Source organism: Gracilinanus agilis, chromosome 2 (assembly GCF_016433145.1).
Source record: "Gracilinanus agilis isolate LMUSP501 chromosome 2, AgileGrace, whole genome shotgun sequence".
Classification (NCBI taxonomy): Eukaryota; Metazoa; Chordata; class Mammalia; order Didelphimorphia; family Didelphidae; genus Gracilinanus; species Gracilinanus agilis.
This window is the reverse complement of record NC_058131.1, coordinates 315196704-315221342: the sequence shown is the minus strand read 5'-3', so window position 1 is coordinate 315221342 and position 24639 is coordinate 315196704. Positions and strand designations below refer to the sequence as shown.

The 24639-nt window shown below is 38.2% G+C and overlaps 1 protein-coding gene across 1 annotated transcript; it reads left to right on the top strand.

The window, feature by feature from the left end:
* Positions 1 to 551: 551 nt before the first annotated feature.
* On the top strand, positions 552 to 24398 carry ZBTB34 (zinc finger and BTB domain containing 34). Its single transcript, XM_044661474.1, has 4 exons — positions 552 to 634; positions 14396 to 14497; positions 16193 to 16277; positions 22874 to 24398. The coding sequence occupies exon 4, from the start codon at positions 22884 to 22886 to the stop codon at positions 24396 to 24398; it is 1515 nt and encodes a 504-aa protein (XP_044517409.1). The 5' UTR covers positions 552 to 634; positions 14396 to 14497; positions 16193 to 16277; positions 22874 to 22883.
* Positions 24399 to 24639: the final 241 nt, after the last annotated feature.

The following is a 24639-nucleotide window of genomic DNA, read 5'->3' as shown; positions in this document are numbered from 1 at the left end:
CAGGGGCACTTCGTCCTACTCTTTCTAAGATCTGCTAAGGCTGGGGCCCTTCATAGGAAGAAAAGGAAGGCCATAAGGAAGACCAGGGCTCGACCAAGTCCTCACCGGGTCAGCAAATGAGGCAGGATTTGATCCTGAGTCCGAAGGTTCCGCTCGTGCCTTCGGGGCTCTCCGAGCCTGGGAAGCAGGTTGGAAGGAGCCTCGGAGACTTCCGATCTCTCGGGAAGTTCCTCTCGGGCAGTCAACCAGCAGAGTACCAGTCCTAGGACACCAGAACCGCTGCGTCCCAGACTTGGGTTTCGAATCCAGTCCCTGCTCCTCTGTAGAGCTCCATACCCAGTTTCCTAATCTTTACTACTATGGTCGACAACCCCGGGGACTGGTAATTGCCTCGAGAAGTCCGAGGGCGCGCGCTTTGGGGGCCCCTGGGAGCTCCCTTACGTCCCGCCCCCACCCTCCGGCCGGAAGCGGTGGCGCCCGAGGGGGCGGGGCGCAGGGGAAGCGCTTCCGGGTGGACGCGGGTCTGAGGCTGCGGTGGCGGTGGCGGTGGCGGCGGCGGCGGGAGCGGCTGGGACGGGCCCGGGGCCTGGCGGAGGTGGAAGCGGAGGAAGCGATGTGAGAGGCCAGCGCCCAGGTGAGCCCCGCGATCCCAAGAAAGACGGGAGCGTCCCCGGACCCTGCCGCTGGCCTGGCTGGGCTCTCCCGGGCTGGCGAGGACCCCCGGGGGCTCCGCACTGGCCGGCTGGGGTTCCGGGTCCGCCCCCCCCCGTCGAAGTGCGCCCGGAGCTCGGGTCCTGGCTTAGTCCGTCCCCAGGAGTGGGGTTGGGGACAGGGCCCGAGCCGCTTCCCCACTTCGCTCCACTTCCTCGCCCGCCCCTGCGGTCCACGGGGCAGGGAGGATGAGGAAGAGCAAGCGCCTTTGCTCGACTGAAGCTCGGAAACCTAGGTGGGGAGCGATGGTCGGGAGCGGAGCAGAGATGGAGAGGACCAAGACTTTGAACCGAGAGAGTCAGGGCAGGCTACTCGGAGGAGGTGGCACCTGGCTGAGCCCTGGAGAACAGGGAAGATGCCGAAAGGTGGAGATGAAGAGAGGGACCTGTTATGTTTGTGCAAATGTGCGGAAGCAGGAGATGAGCCCCCTGCTGAGAGTAAGAGGAGACTAGTTTGGTTGGAATCTAAATAGGAAAAAGGGAGTGATATGTAAAATAAGTCTGGAAAGGCAAGTTCAGGCCAGATTGTAGAGAGCCTTAAAGGGTTGGGGTGTTTATCCCAAAAGCTACTTCGTGTTCTTGAGCAAGGAATCTTCAGGGTCAGCCTTGTAGTTAGGCATAGATTTGACATTATGGGTGGGGAAACCAAAGAAATTATGACAACCATTATTATTGAATTGTTGGGCTCGAGATATTGTGGAGATAGAATCTAAAAATACTGGCAACTGATATGGAAGTTCACTGTCCTCAGTTGGCTTCTTTGACTGGTGATGTGAGCTAGCTTTGATATTTTTTCAAGGTGGCCAGAAACAGTTACCCAAGTAGGCAGTTGCTTACATTAAAAGGGGAAATTCAGCAGTCTTGTCCTTCTCCCTTGAAATCTGTATCTTTACTTTGGAAATTAATCCTTAGGATCATGGACCTTTATAGATGAAAGGAACTTTTGAGTTCTTGTTCCATTCCTTCTTATTACAGATAAGGAAACTGAGGAAGTGACTTACTAATGGATCAGAATTGCGACTCAAATCCAGGTCTTCTGACTATAAGTCCAGTACTTTTTCTACTATACCATGTGCCCCCCACCCCCAACCCCGTTGAGATGTCTTTGAAAGTAGCCTGGGTGGCTGATTGTTCTTACTGTACCCTGATCAGGAGCTCTCAAAAAACACAGGGGTTTTTGTGGTTATAATTTTAGATTCTTCTAAAATCCCTTCTGAAAACCAATGCTATAATGTATTAGCAATTCCTCTTTTTCCTTTCTTCCTTCCACTGCCAGATATATGCAGAAATCAGGATGATATATTGGTTACTAGCTGTCTCATCTCTGTAACTTGTAGAGATGATGTTTACTCCTGGCCCAGGGCACAGATATAAGGTAATTCCCAGAAATGAAGATAATCCTAGTCACCTATCCCCTGTTTTCATAGAGGTATGGTAATTCTTTGTTTTGAAAGGCTGGAAGACCCATTTCAATTACATATTCATTCTTGCAGACTCAGCCTATGCTGAAGGTCAGTATGTTACATCTTTTAGCTGAATTGTCCAGGATGGTCATTATGTCTTGATACTTTTTACAAAGTAAAATGATCATAATCTTTCTCTGAGTAAAATCTGTCCAAGATTGGGTGTGCCTTATGACAACTTTAATATAATCACTTTTCCCCTGGTATGAATCTATCATTTTATTGTTAAGCCTACCCTTTGGGCATATACAGTGCCTGAAGGAATGGGTGTTCTGGGTGCAGTTTAAGCCAGAGGTTGACATAGTGCAGTTAAGAAAAATTGTGTAATTTTACTGAAGACAGTTGTACTGTGGACTCTTTGCAGTAATCACAAAAAAATTCCCTGAGATCAGAGAATTCTAGATTGCTAGAGTTTGGTATTTTTACTCTTTTTCTGTACTTTGTTCCAAGACAACTCTGAAACAAACTGTAAAAGCTATTAGAAATTGTTCTACACGAAATTTGTCTTGCCCTTTAGTCCATCCTTCCCCTTTATCATCTTTTATCCTGTTAGGTCTTTTTTGGGTGTAGAAATGATTCCTTCCTTTCCCTTGTTTCATAAACTCTAGTTCAAATTCAGTCACTTCACATCTAACTTATTGCTGCTTAGAAATCTTTATGTGTGTAACCTATCTTATTCTGACCTACATTGTTTATATAACCTACTCCTTAATCTCACCTTTAAAAAAATGCTAGACTTTCTTTAGTTAATTAGCAGGTATATTTGTCAAAGTCCTACTTGGGTCATCAACAAACCTTCATTTGTTTCTTTCCAAAATCCAGTATAGTTCTCTGTACACAGTAACAAAATGAAGCATTTACAAATCTGATGTCATTTGATTTTTAAAACAACCCTGGGAGACAGATGCTATTTATATCCCCATTTTTTTACAGATGAGGAAACTGAGACAAATTAAATGACTTGCCCATAGAACTAGTGATCTATCCCCTGAGCCATCTAGGATTTTTTTTTTTTTAAACTCTCACCTGTCTTAGAATCAATATTAAGTAATAATACCAAGGCAGAAGAGCTAGGCAGTCAGAGGTAAGTGACTTGCCCAGCCTCATGCAGCTAAAGAAGTGTCTGAGGTCAGATTTGAATCCAGGACCTCCTCTCTCTAGACCTGGCTCTCTATCCTCTGAGTCACTTAGCTGCCTTTCAGATCTTTTTTTTTTAAGTTTGTTTTCTTTTAACCTATGAACTTGACAAACATCAGTGTGCATACACAATTCCTTGTGTGAAAAATAGAAAAAATGTCATTAGGCTCTTAACTCATAAAGGAATGAAAGAACTATGCTATTTTCTGTACCCAACATTTCTCATCTGTCAAGTGAGTATAGTAATTGCATCTATCTCGGAACTGTGAGGATGAAATGAAATACTGTATTTAAAACATTTAGCTATTACTATTAGCTGCATTGTGGTATATAAAATAATATACTATTCCTGCCTTTAAAAAGTTTAGAGTCTAGTTGGCAGATGAAACATTTATGCAAAAAAAAAATCATATAAACCAAGATTTATTCCTGCAGATCCTAATTAGACCTTTTTTTTCACCTTTTTGGCTCACTGGATAGAGAGCCAGGCCTAGAGATGGGAGATCTGGGTTCAAATTTGTGTCTCAGATACTTCTGAGCTGTATGATCCTGGGCAAGTCACTTAACCCAATTACTTAGTCCTAATTGTTCTTCTGCCTTGGGACTGATACTTTAGTATTGATTCTGAGACAGAAGGTAAGGGTATGTATGTTATGTATATACATATAAATAAATAAATCTGTTATGATGAAAATACTTTGTGAAACTTTAAGGCACTGTAGAAATGTGAGTTGTTATATGTGAAAACACCATCACATGTAAGAGAGTATTCTTACTGCTTCTGAAATTTTGCTAAATTTGTTTTTCTCTTTTCTGGAATTTCCCTTTTTAACCTCTTCATAACTGTTTAATTGTTCATGTATTCTTACTGAAGTATCTTACTCTGTCCACATTAATCTATTTCCCTTTTCTGATTAAGAGATTACCACCAGTGCCACTTGTTTTAAATCTGTTTATGTGGTTTTATTTTCTTATTGTTCCATGTGATCTGTCTAAACTAGATTGGAAATTTGCTTAGAGGATATTTCTCTCATTACACAGTGATTAGCAGGTAGTTGAGCTTAAGAAATACTTATTGATTTTGTTTTACTTCTTTGTTTTCTTACTTTTAAAAGAAAAACCGACTAGTATTAAATCTCTCTTGCTTGGTGTTGCTAGTGTTAATTCTTCTGCATTTAAGATCATGAGGCTATTTCTTCCAGTTTTCACACTTCATAGCAACAGTGAATATAAAAATTAAGTGCTTGAGATGGCTAAGTAAATCATTGTCATTCATAATATAGATAGGATTTTGAGGCATAGACTGTCACTTCAACAAATGCCCACTAAGTCTCTCATGTGCAAGGGAGGATACAGAGTCAAAAATAAAATAACTTCAGTCCTCAAGGAACTCTCTGTTGCAGAAGGATACAATGTAACATGTACATATATATGTATATATACATGCCAAATATGTGTGTGTGTGTGTGTATGTAAATACAAAGTATATACAAAATAATTTTGAGATGGCAAGGATGGTGACAAGTGTTGTAGGTTGGGAGAGACCTCATAGGGAAGGTGGTGCCTGAACTGTGCCCTGAAGAGAGCATTTCTCTGAGGTGTAAGTAAAGACTTCATTCTAGATATGGGTAATCATTTGGACAAAGACACAGAATTAACACATGAAATGTCATGGACAAGGAGCATCCCACTTTGACTGAAGGAGAACAATAAGCCTGGAAGATAGTAGGTAGGAGAAAGATTTTGGAGGGCTTTAAATACCTGGCCAAGATGTATCTATTTTGTTCTAGGAGCAGTTGAAGATGACCACAAAGGGAGGGTTCATTCATTTGGATACATCATCATTTTCAACCCTGTATAAAGAAAAAATTCCAAAAAACTAAAACTGTACATGGAATGGGACCCCTGGAATGTCCTAATCACAGGACATCTTGAAGTAGAGATTAGATGACTACAATTCAGGGATGTTGTGGGGGAAGTGGAGGGAGAGCTCTGCTCAAGTAATAGTTGGACTAAAGGACTTTCCTAATCCTTTCAACTTCTGGAATTCTCCACTAAATACTAGAAACAACTTACTTTTTACCAGGTGACATATTAGGAAAACATTTTCCTTTTTGCCTGGCTAATATTTGATGCATACTTTTTGAGTCATAAAAGTATGCCTATGTAGATTTAGAGTAGATTGACTCAGAATACCTGAGCCTCTGCTTGTCTATTAAGGTGTAATTTTCAGCAAGTGTGACTGCTTATCAAGTAATGCCAGAAACATTTAGTCTCACAAACTTAATACTATTATTTATTTATTTAATCGCTTTTCATCTTTGCTAAAACTGAGTTTCAGTCTGAGACCTATGAGTTGTTTAGAAACTCCTACATGTATGTGCCCCTTTAATGTTTTGTAGTAGTAATAGTTTATAGGATTTAAATCTCAAAAGGATTCTTAGAGGTCTTTCTAATCCTATCTCTTATCTTATGGAAGAGGACATTGAAACCTGGAAGGGTAAAGTGAGTTATCCAAGATGACACAGATATTAGCTAGGATTTAAACCCAGGTCTTCTAATGCCAGTGCTCTTTACCATGATACTAGAGATCATCTAGCCCAGTGCCTTTAGACAACACTGATTTTTAGCTTAGTAAAAGGTATCTTTAGTAGAAGTCCACATTGATTTATAGGGGTATTGTCACCTAGTCAGTTCATATTCTTAGCAGGTGAACAGCTATTGGGTGAGCCTTTCTGGTCTTTGTCATCAGAGGAATGAGTGCCTTGCTATATTTGTTAAATCTAATGACTCCTAAAGTGCCAGCTGTCATAGGGAATGGGGAAAACTCTTTAGCACTTTTACTTTTATTTGGAGCACCCAGTTGACAATCATTTAAGAAAGAAATGAGTTGTTTTTTTTTTTTTTTTACCTGAAACAGGTATCATTTTTTAGTAAAAATAAATTTTCAGAGTGTAAAATCACTTTTCCTGTACAACTTTGATCATTCATATTTTTAATTATATATTTTTATTTAGAAATACCCAAGGGAGGGAGTTAACTGTGGCATATTAAAACCTTTAATTAGGACTTTGTTAAAACAAGTCTCTTTTTGTCCACGAAATGCAATGAAACATCGGTAATATGAAAGCCACCAATCCTAGAAAATGTGATTGATTAAAAATCCTGCATGTGAAACATCCCAGAACACTACATTACTGTAATATTCCTTACCTCCCCAAGTCAGTTACAGTTACTGGTCTTTCTTGTAATTAGGAGTTTTAGAATATGACTTTGAAGCTGCACATTAATTTGAAAAATATACCCTCTCTAAATTTCCAGTATTTCTGAACAGACCTGAAAAATGTTAACACCTTAGTAGAAAATATAACAGTTTGGATAAAAATGTTCTTTCAGGCGCACATGAATTAATGCAGTAAGAACTCTAGATTTGTTTTCTTTTAAATTAGGATAAGATCTTCATGAATATCCATTACAGCATGCCATTTTATTTATTTTTTGCTGCATTTTGGGTTGGGCCGAATCAGATTGTTGTATGCAGCCCTGGTGGCAAACTGTTCTTTCTTTTTAACTCTAAAGTGTTAGGTTGCAATTTCTGACCACTCCATTTTAATTTTTAGCTAGACCCAAGCAGAAATACCTAGAAAAGTTATTTACATATATTTGCTAGTTACATGTATGATGCTCGACCCCTTGGACCCTTCTGTCTTGGAGGTTTTTTTCTTTTTAAAATAATGATTATGGGTAGGAATGAAATTTTGTTGTCCTTAGGTTTTATTTACAGAAATCATAATAGCTGATATTTTGATAGTACATTAGTAATTGTAAAGTGCAATAAAACCATTATCTCATTTGATCTTCACAATGACCCTTTCATCAAGTTAATACAAATAGTAAGAAGAATTCTTTAAGCAGAATATTTTGTATTATTAGGTATATGCCAGCAAGTGAGTAGAGGTCAGCTAGTACATAATATAGATCAGAAAATGAAGATGAAGAACATAGAGGTTACATATAATTAATATTTCCTAATACCTTAAAAAACCAGCTGTCAAGTAAACTTCTTGTAAACTTAATTGGAATTTTTATTAATGAAGTACAGTATTTTATGGCACAAATTAGAATTTTAAAGTGCAGGTAAAATGGGTTGAGACACTTTGTGTGCTACTTATTGCTGAGAAGACAGCTGTAACTGCACTATCCGATCCATATGGGATAGCAGTGGAAATTGAATGTATTCAGAAAAGATAGACAAGGTATCCTTGAAGTACTTATTCTGTTGCTGTTTAATAACATTTTGTTTGATCTTGGGCCTGGGCTCCAAACTTCATCTTACACACTTTCTTTTTCAGAAGATGCCTAAGGATTTATTTTTACAAATACATGCCTTCGAAAGAAGGATGAGAAGGGATGAATTTGCAAGGGTGTGTGAGAGTATAGGGAGGAGCTGCTTAGTTAGTTACATGGACCACATCTAATCTAGGAATTGCAGTGATGTATGTATGGTATGACACAAAACACTAAATTTGAAGTCAGTAGACTTAGGTTCAAAGATTAGCTTTGCTACATGTTACCACCATAATTACTTTTATCCAATACCTCAGTTTTCACTATTCATGTACTTAATAAATGCTTATTGAATTAAATTTCCAAAAGGAGTTGCTCTCTAAGGTTCCTTACTGATTCTAAACCTATGATAGTTTTTATTTTCTAAATTTAAAGTGGCACAGATGAAAGAGGAAGAGGTAAGGGGGAACCTTTTGAAAAAGACTACTTTTGGCTAACCTTCACTAAAACTCTTCTGTGGCCTGGTAGTGAGTCTTGAAAGATAGGTCAATGAAGTTTAAGCTCTGGTAGATTCTTCCCACCTGGTAAGTCTTTGAACTTGATCCAGGTATTGAATTGTATCTGTCATTGGTAGACCAACCTAAATAAATGCAGAGAAGCTCATTACCAGACAGTTAACTAATAGTAGATGATTGTTTTCAGCATCAGCTGCTCATGAAATTTGACCAAATCATGGATCATCCATGAGCTGCACCAGTGAGTGGAAAACTCACATTGATGAAATTGCAGATCCTGGAAACTTGGAGATATTCTTGACTAAAGAGAGATTTGGACCCTTTGGCTTTGTGGGTCAGGGAATGGGACAAGGAGCTGGGAATGACTCAGACGTGTCTTTAGATGAAGAATTCTAAAATGCCCTCTTTGGGGCATGGATGGAACTGAGTTTGTAGTTGATAAGATAGATTGAAAAAAGCAGCCAAACTGGCTACTGGCTTTTTTTTTTTTTATCCTTTTTATATAACACTTCAAATTCTGTCTTGCCTTCACACATACTGCTTCCTCCCAGCCTCATCCCGTGTCACCTTCTACATAAAACCCTAACTAATCCCCCTAGGTACTAGCATTTCCATTTATGTATGTATATATAAATTCAAGCACACACACATGTATGTGATTGTTGTCTCTCCTGATTTACTGTAGAGAGGCAAGATAGCATAGTGATACAATACTCACTGGCTTACTAAGAAAGCCAGGATTTTAGTTCCAGCTCTAAAACTAATAACTCTGACTTGGGACAAGTTTTGAACCCTGAACCCCAGTTTTCTCCTGTAAGATGGGGATAATACATATACTGCCTGCCTTATGGATACTGAAGAAAGGCTTTGTAATCCTTAAAATGCCACAGAAATGAGTTCATATATATATTATCATAATATTGAAGATCATAAACTTTCCTTTACCTAAAAGGAGGATGTCCTTATTCAAAGGTGATAGATCTAATCTGCTCACTACAAGCACATACACAGGAATGAACAAAAAAACAGTTCTTTTTAAAATCAGGAACATGAATTGAAATAAAAAAACCTTACTTAGGAAATTTCCAGCTCTTTAGAATGCTTTTTTGGGGGGGGTAGGGGAAGGAGGGAGTAGCTGGGTAGCTCAGTGGATTGAGAGGCAGACCTAGAGATGGGAGGTCCTGGGTTCAAATCTGGCCTCACTTCCTAGCTGTGTGACTTTGGGCAAGTCATTTAACTCCTGTTGCCTAGCCCTTACCACTCTTTTGCCTTGGAATAAATATATAGTATTAATTCTAATGTGGAAGTTATGGGTTTAAAAAAATGATTAGGGAATGCAACAAATCTGATGTCTATTTAGCCAAAAGCTAACAAAGGCCCATCTTTTCTATTTAAACTGATGTCAAAATTTCTTCTGAAATGCATATATATATTTTTTTGCCTTACTATGGAATTTAATATTCTTTGGCAATTCTTGATCTTTTTTCCTTCAATTATTTGGAGGGCTGTCATGGAGAGGAATGAGGTTTGCTTTGCCTGGACCTAGAAGGAAAAATTAGGAACAGTTGGGTAAACTTTCAAAGAGGTTGACGATATTTTAAAAAGCTGTTCAAAAGATGAAATGCATTGCCTTGGAAGATATTGAGTTCTCTGTCAGTAAAGGTCTTCAGATAGAGACTAAGTGACCACTTTTTGGGGGTGGTCTTGGAACTCATGATCAAGTAGTGATATCTCTATAGTTCCTTCCATTTCTGAAATTCCTCTGCAGTAATCGGACAACTCAAGTTTATTAATGCTTGCTTTGTGCCAAGGACAGGCTAAGCATTGGGGATACAAAGACAAAAAAAACAAACAAATGGTTTTTGTCTTCAGGAAGCTTCCATTCTAATTGGTGAGAAAACATATCTGTGCATGTGTATATTATACAAAATTAACTCAAGGACACTAAGTGTGGAGGGTAATCTGAAAAGACTTCAAGTGGAAGGTGAACTTAGTCTTCAAGAAAATCAGGGATTTTAGGAGGTAGAGGTGAGGAAGCGATGCATTTTAGGCATTGGGGATGCAAAGGCACAGAGATGAGAAATGAAAAGATCATGTATGCAGAAGAGCAAATAGATCTGTATCAGAGAATGGGGGTGGGGTTGAGAGTGTAGAGTGTTTATCAAAACTGTAGAGATAGGAAGAGGCCAGGTTGCAAAAAAATCTTCAGTGCCAAACAAAGGAATTTAAGTTTGGAGTTTGTTGAGCAGGGTGGTGATGTGGTCAGAGCTTCACTTTAGGAAAGGATCCTAGTAATTGTAGGTATGCTTAGTTGAATTAATGCTTTATAAAACTTAAAGTTGAACTGAAATTTGTGTTTTGGATAACCAGCTCTCATTAAATTTATAGGTAGATAACCAGCTATCATTAAGGAGTGGGAAGAGGCTGAGAGACCAAAAAGACTCTTGTTCAGGACAGAGGGGAAAGGGCCTGAATTAGGGTGTTAATGGGAAGGAGGGGATGTTTGTAAGAGATGCTGGAGAGATCAAAAGGACAAGATTTAGCACCTGCTTTGTTATGGAAGATAAGTGAGAGTGAAGAGTCTAAGTTTACACCAAGCTTTCAAATCTGGTTGATTAAGGGGGGATGGTGACACCCTTGACAAAATGGAGTGTCTTGTTTGAGGAACTGCAAGGTCAGTGTCATTGAATTACAGGGTGTGTGGAGAGTAGTAAGCTGTAAGAAGGCTGGAAAGATAGGAGGGGGCCAAATTGTGAAGGGCTTTGAATGCCAAAAGGAAGAGTTTATCTTTGATTCTAAGGTGATAGGGAGCCATTGGAGTTTATTGAATAGGGGGTTGACATGGGCAGACCTGCACTTCAGGAGATGAATTTGGCAGTTTGGGGAAAGAAGGATTATAGAGGGGAGAGAATTTAAGGGGAGGATCACCCTGGCTGTTGTTTGCAGCTGTTGGCAACCATTTTGGTGTCATGGGATCAGGGCCTGCACAAGGTGGTATAGGAGTGTGATATTATAGGTGATCATATGGTGGAAATGATATAAAGGTGAAATTTCCTGGCCTTGATAACAGGTTTTGGGAACTGAGAGAAAATGAAGAGGTGAGATGGAAGTTTGGGTCCTGCAGAGTATTGAGGTATCCTCAACAGTAATAGTGAAGTAAGGAAGAAGGGAAGATTTTTGGGAAAAGTTAATGAGTTAAGTTGTTGAGTTTTAATAAGCAGTTAACAGTGCAAGTCTGGAGGTTAGGCCTGGACAAGTAGATTTGAGAATGAATCATCAGTAAAGAGTTTATAATTTAATTCATGGGAGCTGATAAGTAGTAAATACCTATTTTTAATAATTTAGTGAAATAGTATGCTATAGAGGACAAAGAGAAGACCCAGGTCAGCTCTCAATACATCCACTGAACAGAGAAGACTGAGGAATGGTCAGACAGGTAGAACAAGAACTAGGATAGAGTAGTTTCAAGGCAATCTAGAAAGAAGAGGATATGAAGAAGAGCATAATCATAGCTCAGAGACTATAGAGATGTCAAAAAGGATAAAGATAGAAAGAAATCCTTTAGATTTGGCAGTTATCTGAAAGGGAAAGATAACGAGTTCTGTATTGGTGATGTTGAGTTTGAGGTAGCTATGGGACAGCTAGTTTGAGATCCCTCCTAGCTATAAATCTTGTGATCCTATACCATCCAGTTGTTATGTAGAAGTCTGAGACAAATTGTGCCTCTTGGACCTATTAATTTGATAGTGTGCTTAGAATTTAAAATATTAAGTGTAAGTTCACTGCATTGGAACTTAGAACCTTCTTATTAAAGAGTGTTATTTGTTAGCAGCTTTAAGGGGGAAAAAATCTTTGTATCTAATTTTCACTCTGATGGGAAAGTGGTAATGTAAGCAAAAGAGAATTGTGGCTTTCCTTTCTCATTTTTACTTAAAAATGGAATACCTCTACTAGGTATAAACAGTAGTGTTCAGTTTTTTGTTTTTTTGTTAAGGGTGCCATTCTCTTGAGAAGACAAAGCAGGGTGAGTTTTCATTTCATTACTTCCTTTCAGTGTATCTCTGTCCTGCCTACAGTGCACAGGCTTCCATATTCATCTTCCTAATACCTTCCTTTGAGCATGTTCCTACTTTACTCAATGACTCTTCATTGCCACTTGAATTATGGGTAAACTACTGGTATTCAGTATGATGAAAAAAACACTGCCTCTGGAGTCAGGATACTCAGGTTTGAGTCTTCACACTAAAATTGTCTTACCTAAGTGAGTCTCATTGCTTGTTTGAATTTGTTTCCTGAATTGTAAAATGAAAATAAGAATACTTATACTGCATAATTGGCAGTGATGTTATTAAGAAAATACTTTGGTATCTTTAAAATACTGTAAAAGTAGGAGGTAGAGTTAATTTTAACAATAATGTTATTGTCAATATTCCTTAGTGTGGAATAGTGGAAAGAGGATGAAATTTAGATTCAGAAGACCTAAATTTGACTTCTCGCCTAACTCTCCCTAGAAACAGTATAATGTTAGTTGAGGCACCTCTTTGAGACTTAACTTCCCCTTATGTAAAATAGGAATAATCATATTTGTCCTGCCTACTTTGAAGAATTATTATAGTTTATTATGTCCATGTATTATTTACCACACTATTATTCCTACTTTTCTGTAAGTTCCTATTATGTGTTCAATAATTATTTGAACGAATAAATTTGAACTTTTACTTCAGCTTTGGTTTTTAGAGATAGGCAAATAGGAAAGATAATACTGATCTGAAACTGTTCTTAATGGCCCTGAAAAAAGACTACATCTAAATGGGAATTTGGTTGAAGCATGTTCAACTTGAATGGTTTCACTTTAAATATGACATTTTCAGAGATGAATTTTACAAATTCTCAGAGGTAGAAAGAACTCTAGAGATCATCTAGTTTAATCCCAATAAGAGGTATCCTCTCTGTAGTATCTCTGACAAATGATGATACAACTGCACTTTTTTTTGAGGGGCTGGCTCTTACCTTCTATCTTAGAATTATTACTAAGTTTGGTTCAAAGCAGAAGAGCAGTAAGGGCTAGGCAACAGGAGTAAAGTGACTTGCTCAGGGTCACACAGCCAGGAAGTATCTGAGGCCATGTTTGAACCCAGGACCTCCTCTCTCCAGGCCTGACTATCCACTGAGCCACCTTGCTGTCCTCTATACAGTTGCTTTTTATAGACCTTCATTGATCACCTTTGATTGCTCACCACCTTTTAAAAAACTTTTATGTTACAGTTTTTCCTACAAAGCCCATCACTGTAGTTTTCACTCATTGTTCATAGTTCATTCACTCAGGCAAATCATTTAGCTTTCCCAAGTTTCAGTTTCCTTATCTATAAAATGAAAGGATTGGAGCAGATAATCTTTTATGTTCTTTTCAACTCAAGATCTATGATCCTATAAATCTACTATAGTTTGGGGGGTGGGGGTCTGCCTTTTGAGACCATTTAGAACAAATTTAATTCTTCAGCAGGATTGTCCCAGAACATACGAAAAATAGTAATCATGTCCTAAGTTGTCTTTTCTCCAGGCTATATATATCTCCAGGTTTTTCCCTGATCTTGTGGAATGGTCTCCAGCATTGTCACTGTCCTATATGCCTTCCTTTGCATATACTCAAGCTTATGAATTTGTTTTCTAAAATGTATTACTTGGAACTAAATATGGTGCTCCAGATATGTTCTGACCAGAAAGTATAGCAGGATTATTACCACCCTTGTTTTGGAAATTGCCTCTGCAGTGGAATATAGCCTAAGATCATGTTATCTTTTCAACTACCATATCCTTCTGTTGACTCATTGTGCTTTATGTACAATATCATTTTGAATAGCAGCATTTAACATGAAGGATGTCAGTTAAATGACAATATGAAGGTTGTGCAATTTTATTTTTAAAATCTAGTGTTTATCTGGAATCAAAACAGTGGGAAATTTGGAAGCATCAGAATTTTATTAATGGGGGGCAGCTGAGTGGCTCAGTAGATTGAGAGCCAGGCCTAGAGATGAGAAATTCTGGCTTCAAATCTGGCCTCAGACACTTCCTAGCTGTATGACCCTGGGCAAGTCACTAACCCCCATTGCCTAGCCCTTTACCGATCTTCTGCCTTGGAACCAATACACAGTATTGACTCCAAGATGGAAGGTAAGGGTTTAAAAAAAGAATTTTATTAATGGGCAAAATTTGGGGAGAGCTTCCTGTGAAGAATTAAAAGTTCAAATAAGTGTTTATATCTTTTTTTTTCCTTGTTAAACAGGCCAAAGGCCAATGATGCTGCTAGTGCCGAAGTGGAGAGAATGGGGAAAAGGATGTGATTTGAGGAAGGCAGAAGAAGGAAAGTGGCAAGGGAGGAGAGAAGGTAAACAGTCATTTAAGGTAAATAAAGGAGAAGAGAAACTGAGGGGAAGTGAGAGAAGTCAATATTATATAAAACAATATACATTGTACCTGGTGCTATTTTGGAGAAGGGAGGGAACAGGCTTTGTTGGGCCATGACATGTGGATCAACTGGACACATTAAGCAAAGATCCTGCTAATCACTTTGCCTGGGACAGCCAAATGGATTCTCACCACATTTGATGCTCCTGATAATCAAGGTGGGAGCTGCCTTATCTATGACATAGACACAAATAAACCCTTTGTCTTCATTATTATAGCATTGTCAGCCTAACTATCAAAGGCTGTGATGACTGCTATCATGAAGTCCAAACCTTGGCTTTACAGTAATATTCCTTATGCTGAATCATCACTTTCCCCCTCCTTGGCCACAAATCATGAAATTCATGAGCCACATAAGTTATCTTTATCTGTGTAGTTGCAAATGAAGAGTAAAATAGAGTTACATTATGTGGGAAGTAGAAGAAAATAGTAATAGACGAGGTAAAGCTACATTTTCCTGTAAATGATATTAAATCATATGTAGAAATATGTAATATTTCTATGTATACATAATGTGGATACTATATCTGCTTATATGACTTTCAAAATAGTTGTTGTGAAAAGCAAAGGAATTGAAACTTAAAGTTATGCCAAACTAAAGAAGGGTCAGTGATAATGATGTCTCTATGTACATCTGTATACATTTTGAAGGGATCAAGGAGAAAAATATATTGATATGAGAGTAAGGTTTATGGTTATAGTGTTAGCAGGGGCCATAGAAATCATATACTATTATCTTATTTGTGATATATTAAGGCTCAGAAAGGACAGTTGATCAAATTCTTGCTTATTTGGATTGAAAGAAAGCATTGTAACACATGCTTTGTTTCCCCAAAAAGACCATCCAATCATAGCGCCAAATTTTTAGAAGCAGTGCACTTTACCAAATCATATACTTATTACTCTCTGCCTGATTGTGAAGAAAGCAATTTGTAAAACTGAAAGCACTATCCAAATGTAAATTTTACTATTTGGTGGCACTACTACTGCTATTACTGAATTTTCAGAAGAATGGCTTTCATATTTTGAAGTCCATGATTGGCATTATACAATAGAAAGAATCTTGGATTGGATGGCAGAAGACCTGTATATGAGCTTAGACTCTCACTTCCTGGCTACAGTCTTATAACATTAGGTCAGTTAAACTTTCTGAGCCTCTGTTTTATTTTTATAAAAGATGGATGGATGATAATACTTGTCCTAACACAGGAATTTTGTAAAGTATGAACAGCAGCATAAATGTGAATGAAAGTAATTTCTTATTAATATTAACCTTCTCCCTTTCCTCATAAGCAGTGGAGCTAAAATGCAATAATTTTATTATGATAGCCAACATTGTCTCTTCACTGAACAATTTGACCACAGACATTGTTGGCTTTTGTAATCAAGTCCTGGTAGGTTTTAGTGACTCAGTGCTGCTAGTTAAGCAGATTTTAAGAAAATAAGCTTATGTGGTCTAATGATATGGCACTCATAAAATTAAATCTCTAGTGAGTTGGGAGAATATAAATTGCCCTGGAACTTTCAAAGGTTAAATTTTGTTGCTTACAAAGTAAATATAAGTATTTCCCCTTTCCCCCCTCTAATTTGTATCATTCTGTCTTTGTATCTTTAGGGAAAGAATGTTTTAGAAGTTTAAGTTTACTTGAGGATAACAGACAATTCTCCAACTCATCTTCATGAAGCTGAGTTAGCATCAGGTAATGTATTAGCCATTTTCTTTCTGGTGATTATCTTTGTAACAATCACAGCTTTCATTTGAATCTCAGGTCTTTAGCAATATTAATCTTTTAGATTTTTGTTTCTAAGAAACATCCTGAGTTCTTGAGCTTTTCAGTTTAGACTCCAGATAAATGGGAGTTTTCAATTTGGAACTGAAGAAAAGAGAAAACTTCCTTTTCTCTTTCATTAATAAAAAGGAAATAAAAGTTGAAAATAGCTACATAGTCAAATATATTTAATTTCTCATGTTGGCCTCTGCCTTAGAAGTCTGCTTTTTGTTTTTATTTTCAAATTCATAACTTAAATAGACACATTGTGGAATCATAGTCTCAGTAGGAGAGCTGGGAAGGGACCTTATAGTAATCATCTTGTTCAACCCTTTACTGTCACAGATGAGATGACTAAGGAAAAATGTTACTTTTAAAATTCTTAAGGAAGAACAATGTGAACATTCAGTAATCATACCTTTATATGATACTAACCATTGTACATTTTAGAGTAAAAGCTGAGCTATTTAGAAACATGCTTGCTTACAGAGTTTTTAAAAATGTCATATCAATGGACAATAAGCATCTAGATTCAAATCAGGACTTTTTAGGTATAGGAATTTTTTCCTTCCTTTCAAGCCAATTCATTTTTTTGTTAAAAATTTTTTTCAATAAACAAAAATCTTATTTTCTGGGGACATTGGGTAGCTCAGTGGATTGAGAGCCAGGCCTAGAGATGGGAGGCCCTAGGTTCAAATCTGGCCTCAACCACTTCCTAGCTATGTAACCCTGGGCAAAAAGTCACTTAACCCTCATTGCCTAGCCTTTACTATTCTTCTGCCTTAGAACCATTGGTTCTAAGACAGAAGGTAAGGGATTAAAAAAATCGTATTTTCTCTCTTCCCTATGGAAAAGAAAATAAAATCTTTGAAACAAACTTAACATAGCCAAGCAAAACAAACTCCTTCATTGTCTGTGTACTATAAATATATTTTTCATTTTGGATCTTGAGTTGATAACCTCAATGCCAGAAGGTGAGTAAAATGCTTGTATTTTGTTCTCTGAAATCATGGTTGGTCATTGTGTTCAGAATTCTTAAGTTTAAATTGCTTGTTTTTAGTGTTGTTTTTATTGTATACATTTTCCCCTGTTTCTGCTTAGATTACTTTGCACTCTTAATTCATATATGCAACTCTTCCCAGGTTTCTCTGAAATTCATCCTTTCATCATCTCTTATGACTCAATAGTATTCTATTTCCTCATATGCGATAATTTGTTTCAACCATTTCCCATAATTCATTCTTTTTTTTTTTTTTTTTAACTTCTACCTTCCATCTTAGAATCAATACTGTGTTTTGATTCCAAGGCAGAAAAGCATTAAGGGCTAGGTATGGGGGATAAGTGACTTGCCCAGTATCACAAAGCCCAAAAGTGTCTGAGGCCAGATTTGAAATCAGGATCTCTCCTCTTTGGGCCTCGCTCTCAATCCACTGAGCCACCTAACTGCTCCCCACCCCACAATTTATTCTTATTTGAGAAGAAATTTGAGACTTGAACATCATGAAAGCTGTCTTTATTTTGGAGTTAATGCAGAGGGAAAAGAAATTGAAGGTGTAGCTTTGTATTTTTTTAATTTTTACTTCTATCTTGAAGGGTTTTTTGTTGTTTTTATGGTCTCATAATGAAAATAGGCAAAAATATAAACATTTGTTTTGTTAAAAATAAATGTGTTTGTTAAAGAAAAAATTCAGAACATTAGCTTGCTATTTTTGGTAACAAAGACAACTATAAGTGAGGCAATATGTTGTAGTAGATAGAGGCAAAATCTTGAAATCAGGAACAGACCATTGTTGTTATTTATTAGCTTTGCCACTTTGGTAAGTCATTTAACCACTTAGTACCCCAGACAACCCTCTAGGATTATAAATTCCATTTGAACTGCCAACCTTCCCTGTACAGGGAGTTCCTACTGATGAAACCACAGTTCTGTGCCCTACCCCTTACTCCCAAAGATAGTATAAATGGTTGATATAACTTAGAGGAGCTGAGAGGGACCTTAGAAGCCATCTAAGTCAATTTCCATTTCACAGAGAAGAAACTGAGGTCTGTTATGCATCCATGTAATAGGTGATTATATAGCATCTTTCACATTTTCTATTCTGCTTTTACAAATAATCATAATAAAACTTCATATTTTTTTAGTACTTTATATTTAGCAAAATGTTTTTCTTCTCTTTTTCTCATTTTAACCAGTAGTAATCCTAGTCACCCTGTAACATATATAGTACAATATTACAGGTGAGGAATTTGAAGTCTATCAAGGCTGATTGATTTATCTGTCATGACATAGGTATTATTATTATTATAATTTGGGGATCTTATAACTAGTTTTAAGAGTTCTTTGTAGGATAGCAGGCCATAGCCTTGTCTTTCTTGAACGGTCATATAGCCTTATTACCTTTAATCTGGGAAGTAGTGATTGATATAACTGACATAGGTGCAGATAGTTCATATTAACCTCAGATTAAGTTTTGTCTTGGGTATTGTATATAGCACAAGACTCCAAAAGAGCACTTGTTCTTATAACCATTCAGGAGAAGAAAACCTGAGCTTTAAGAAGACAACCTCTGGACTTTGTTTACAAAGCACTTTCTTCACAAAGCACAACTCTGTAAACTAGAAATTATTAACAACTAAGGTTTCTGCTTTCTTCTACAAAATTCTTGCCCTGTAAAGTAGTTATTGTTAAATAGTATTATCCCCATTTTACAATATAAAAAACCGAGGTTAAGGAGAAATAATTTGCTTTTATAATTATTAGAGGGCCCTTTCAGCACTGAAGTTTTATGTAGCTATTTTATTTTCTTTGAATGAGCATGTCTTTTTGTCTGATCAGAGAAGCATAGTTTTGGCCACTAAAGTAAAAGGAAAGCATCTGCTAAATTTGGATTTAGAAAAGATGGTTTTGCTAGAGACATTGTCCATATGGGACGTTTTCATTTTAATCCAAAGGGGTTGCATAGATGACCTTTCTGTAGGGTTCAGGACAAGAGCAATAGAACAGCTTAGCAATTATAAACTGATATAAAGAATACAAGATTTGGGTTTGGAGTGATTGGACCAAATTTCAAATATCAACTCTGTTATTTATCACTTTTGTGACTTTGGGCAACTCACTTGCCTCCTTTGGACTTTATTGGGAAAATGAGAGTATTGGTCTAAATTATTTCTAAAGTTCTTTCCAGGGGACTACCAAACCTAGATGGCTGCCTGAACAGAGGCCAGTTGCTCAGCTTCCTCATAACTACTGCAGCAAAAACTGGAAATTCACACTGGACCAAATAATGATCAAGAAGTCCAACAAGAAACTACAATAAATGACTTTTTTTCACCTCATAACTGCACAGAAATGTTAGCCAAAAGTCTATGGACTGTAGGAAAAGAAGCCCTCAGTACTGGCCAGAGCCAATACTGACAGACAAGTCACTAAGCTCCCAGTACAACCAAAGATATGTAGTTTGCAAGGCTGTGTGTCCAGAAGTAACCAGAAGAAAAGACTCCCCTGAGAAATCCCCAGGGTGGTTGGGAAGGCACTAGGGACAGCAGCTATTGGCATGGTATAATAGTGTTTAGTCCAGACAGCCTAGGTACCCAAGGGCTTTGAAGTCACTAGGATTCTATCCTGAGATACCAAAAAGGGCCTCAAAGAGTCAGGATTCAGAACCTCAGAAAGCCAGTAGGGCCTAACTTTAGGAGGTAGAAGTTAGCACAGAAACTCAGAAGAACCAAAGGAGACCAAGCAAGACTGACTACCCACCCATAAGTCCAACAGGGAGTAGAACCTGGTCCCAGCCTGAAGCCCCAGTTCAGGAACTTAAGTTGAATAGGTGAGTAAATTAAAGAAGGTATGGACCAGTATAAAACATGATTATAGATCTGCAGATTCACAAAAATTCTTTCTAGGAGGAGAAAGTATCTATGTAACAACTCTAAGTTATGCAGTGGAGAAAAGAATTGAAGAAAATAGAAAGCTTAGAAGAGAAAATGGTAAACCTTTTCCAAGAAAAAAGAAATCTCTGAAAGTTAAAAATAGACCAAATAGAAATTATTGACTTCATGAGACCACAAGAAATATTACAAAATCAACTTAATTAAGGTATATGTTTTAAAAAACAATCAGGAGACCAAGGCAAAAAGAGAATTTAAGAATCTTTGGACTTCTTGAAAACCATAATTTTTTTTAAAAACCTCTAAACTGTATTTATCAGACCCCTCCTCAGTCTTCTTTGCTGGATCTTCATCTAGGTTATACTCCTTTTGTAGCCTAAAGGATCTGTCCTGAGCCATCTTTTTTCTTCCTAAATACCTCTATATTCCTCTGTCATTTGGTGATCTCATCAGCTCCCATTAATTTAGTTATCATCTCTATGTTGAGAATTGTCAAATCTACCTATCATGCCCCAACCTTTCTGTTGACTTATAGTCTCACATCTCCAATTGCTTTTCAGACATTTCACACTGGATTCCAGATCTTAAACCTTACATATCCAAAACAGAACTCATTGTCTTTTCCCTTTAAACATTCCCCTCCTTCCCCTCCCTCCAAAACACATTCTCTGTTAATATATAGGGCAACATCATTTCATTCCCTTAGGTTTGTAGCCTAGAAGTCATCTTTAACACCTCCCCATCTCTCATTCCCCGTATCTAATCTGTTGCCAAGACCTGTCAGTTTCACCTTTGCAATACTCCTCAATTACAACCCTTTCCTCTCTTCTTATACTGCCATCACTTGGATGTGGGCTCTCCTCTCCTTATACCTGTACCATTGCAATAGCTTCTTAGTGGGGTCTGCCTGCCTCAAGTCTCTCCCTACTCTAATCCATCTTTCATTCAGCCACCAAGGTTCCTTTCTAAAGTGTAGGTCTGACCATTTACTCCCCTATTAAATAAATTCCTGTGGCTCCCTGTCACTTCTAGGATTAAATTCAAAATCCTCTTTCTGGCATGCAAAGTCCTTTATAACCAACACATTATTTCTTGCCACATATTCTTTGATGCAGTGATATAGACCCTCCTTGCTATTCCTGGCACAGAATGCTCCATCTCTTTACTCAAGGCATTTACTTGACAGCTTGTTTGTAAATGCTTAATTGCTTGTTTCCGTGGTCCCTCTTCCCCCATTAGATTGTGAATTCCTTGAAGTCAAGTACTGTCTTTTGCCTCTTTGTATCTCCAGCACTTAGCACAGTGCCTGGCACATGGAAACATTTAATAAATGTTTATTTGCTGACTGTTTTGAAGATTTGAACAGGGACAGAGAAGGGAGAGAGAAAGAATTACACTAATATAGACAGAAGAGAGAGGTGGATAGAATTTCCTTTTTCTCATAGTTAGGGTGCTTAAGAAGAAGCATCTATGAACATGGATGGAGTAGATATGAAATTAATCTCATACTTAACCTGAAATGGACAAAGGATGATCACACAGCACAGTTTGGTGTTATATATATATCAAATTCAACAGAAAAAAGATGGAGAGTTGAGGGAGTGTAATACTGGGGAGAGAATAGTTGGATTCAAAACAAAGTTCCTGATCTGGAAAGGGAGATTGAAAGGGAAAAAAGGAAAGCAAAGAATTAGAATCAAAGGAGAACGATGTATTCATTAATTAAGGAATTGCTGCTGAAAAGTGGTTTTTGAGTGATGGAATATTATTGTGCCAGAAGAAGTGACAAAAAAAGATGATTTCAGAGAATCCTGTTTAGTATGAGCTCATACTATAGTATGAAGTATACAGAGCCAGGAAAACAGTTTATGCAATAAGAACAATACTGTATAGAAAAACATCTTTAAAGACTTAAGAACTATGATCAGTACAATGCTATCCCTCCAGAGAACTTAAGATATAGCATGTTACCTACCTTCTGACAGAAATAATGGATTTAAGGTTCGGACAGAGACATACATTTTTGGACGTGACCACTGTGTAGGTTTGTTTTGATTTGACCACACTTATCTGTTACATGTTTGTTTTTTCTTCTCTTGGTTTTCAGTTGGGTTTCAGCAGGACATAGGGAAGGTTAGCAATAGTGATGTCACAAAAAAGCAGACCATTGAAATACTTTAAAATATGCAGAAGGAAACAAAGAGGGAAGTACAGGTAAACCAGACAGTTTTGAAAGTAATGTGTGGAATTTATTTTATAGATAGATATATACTCATATATTAAAAGCAAGCAGTATCAGATATACAGTTTATGTTCTATATATATGGAAATGCTCGTTTTTTGGTGTCTTAAGTTCAACATTTAAAAAAATTTAAATAAAGTCACTTCCAGTTCTAAATCTGAGTCTCCCGTGATTCTCTTCTAGCTCTAAATCTCATGATCCTATGATCAGTAGAAGAATGTTCAGATATGGCTGATATGAGAAGTTTAGCAGTTACACATCACACACTCATAAACTTATACCTATGCCACTTTTATCACATGATATAGAATGTAAATGGATTATGAACTCCCCTTTCTCTCTCTCTCTTTTTCACCTTTTCTCTGTCTCTTTGTCCCTCTATTCTTTCTCTTTCCAGATTACGCTTCATGTCAGTAGAAATGGACAGCAGCAGTTTTATTCAGTTTGATGTGCCCGAGTACAGCAACACAGTTCTGAGCCAGTTAAATGAACTCCGCCTTCAAGGGAAACTGTGTGACATCATTGTGCATATTCAGGGCCAGCCATTCCGAGCCCACAAAGCTGTCCTTGCTGCCAGCTCTCCCTATTTTCGTGACCATTCAGCATTAAGTACCATGAGTGGCTTATCCATCTCCGTGATTAAAAATCCTAATGTCTTTGAACAGTTGCTCTCATTCTGTTACACTGGAAGAATGTCCTTACAGTTGAAGGATGTTGTCAGTTTCCTCACTGCTGCTAGCTTTCTTCAGATGCAATGTGTCATCGATAAGTGCACACAGATCCTGGAGAGCATCCACTCAAAAATCAGCATCGGGGAGGTCGACTCTGTTACCATTGGTGCTGATGAAAACTCAGAAAATCGCAACGGAGTTAAAGAGAGCAGCTTCTTTGCCAACCCAGTAGAGATCTCGCCTCCATATTGCTCTCAGGTGCGTCAGCCCACAGCTGGAAATGATCTACGGATGGAGGCAACTCCAAGCAAATCCCTGCGTGGCCGATTACAAGAAGAAGGCCACTCAGATCGAGGAAGCAGTGGGAGTGTCTCCGAGTATGAGATTCAGATAGAGGGTGATCATGAACAAGGGGACTTGATCGTGAGAGAGAGCCAGATCACAGAGGTGAAAGTGAAAATGGAGAAATCAGACCGACCCAGCTGTTCAGACAGTTCTTCCTTGGGTGATGATGGCTACCACACTGAGATGGTAGATGGTGAACAAGTCGTGGCAGTGAATGTAGGCTCCTATGGCTCTGTGTTACAGCATGCATACTCCTTTTCCCAAGTAGCTTCTCAGCCATCAAGTATGTCAGAAACTTTTGGGAACCTGAGCAACTCCAGCCCTTCAAGGTCCATGCTAAGTTGTTTTCGAGGGGGCCGAGCACGCCAAAAGCGCCCCTCCTCTGTCCATCTGCACAGTGATCTGCAGAGTTTAGTTCAAGGGTCAGATGGTGAAGCTCTTGTAAATAATCCTGGGTATGAGAATAGTCCCCGGGAGAGGAGTGCACGAGGTCACTGGTATCCATACAATGAAAGGTTGATCTGCATTTACTGTGGGAAATCTTTTAACCAAAAGGGGAGCCTTGACCGGCATATGCGACTCCACATGGGGATCACCCCTTTTGTATGTAAGTTCTGTGGTAAGAAGTACACACGAAAAGACCAGTTGGAGTACCACATCCGGGGCCATACTGACGATAAGCCTTTCCGTTGTGAGATCTGTGGGAAATGCTTTCCCTTCCAGGGAACACTCAATCAGCACCTGCGGAAAAATCACCCAGGGGTAGCCGAAGTTCGAAGTCGCATTGAGTCCCCAGAAAGAACAGATGCATATGCAGAACAGAAAATTGAGAATGATGCCTCCAACTCAGAGGCAGGCCTGGATTCCAGTATGGAAATTCACACAGTGTCTAATGCCCCCGACTAAGGTATTACATAAGTGCAACCCAAACAAAGCACATTCATCAATGCATTTTTACAAATTTTGCTGTAGGTAACCCTTAGCCCAATGATCCCTTTGGTTTTCCTGACCACCTTGAAACCTAGTAGGTGCACAGCAAATTTTCCCACGGTTTCTAGATAGCAGCACACTTTGCCATTTTTGTGTTTTGCTTCCAAGGAGACTGGGTATATATGTGTGTTGAAAGAGTTTAGAATCCGATGGGCCA

Coding starts and splice junctions, on each gene's coding strand:
- ZBTB34 (XM_044661474.1), top strand. CDS start 22,884: ATGTCAGTAGAAATGGACAGCAGCAGTTTTATTCAGTTTGATGTGCCC.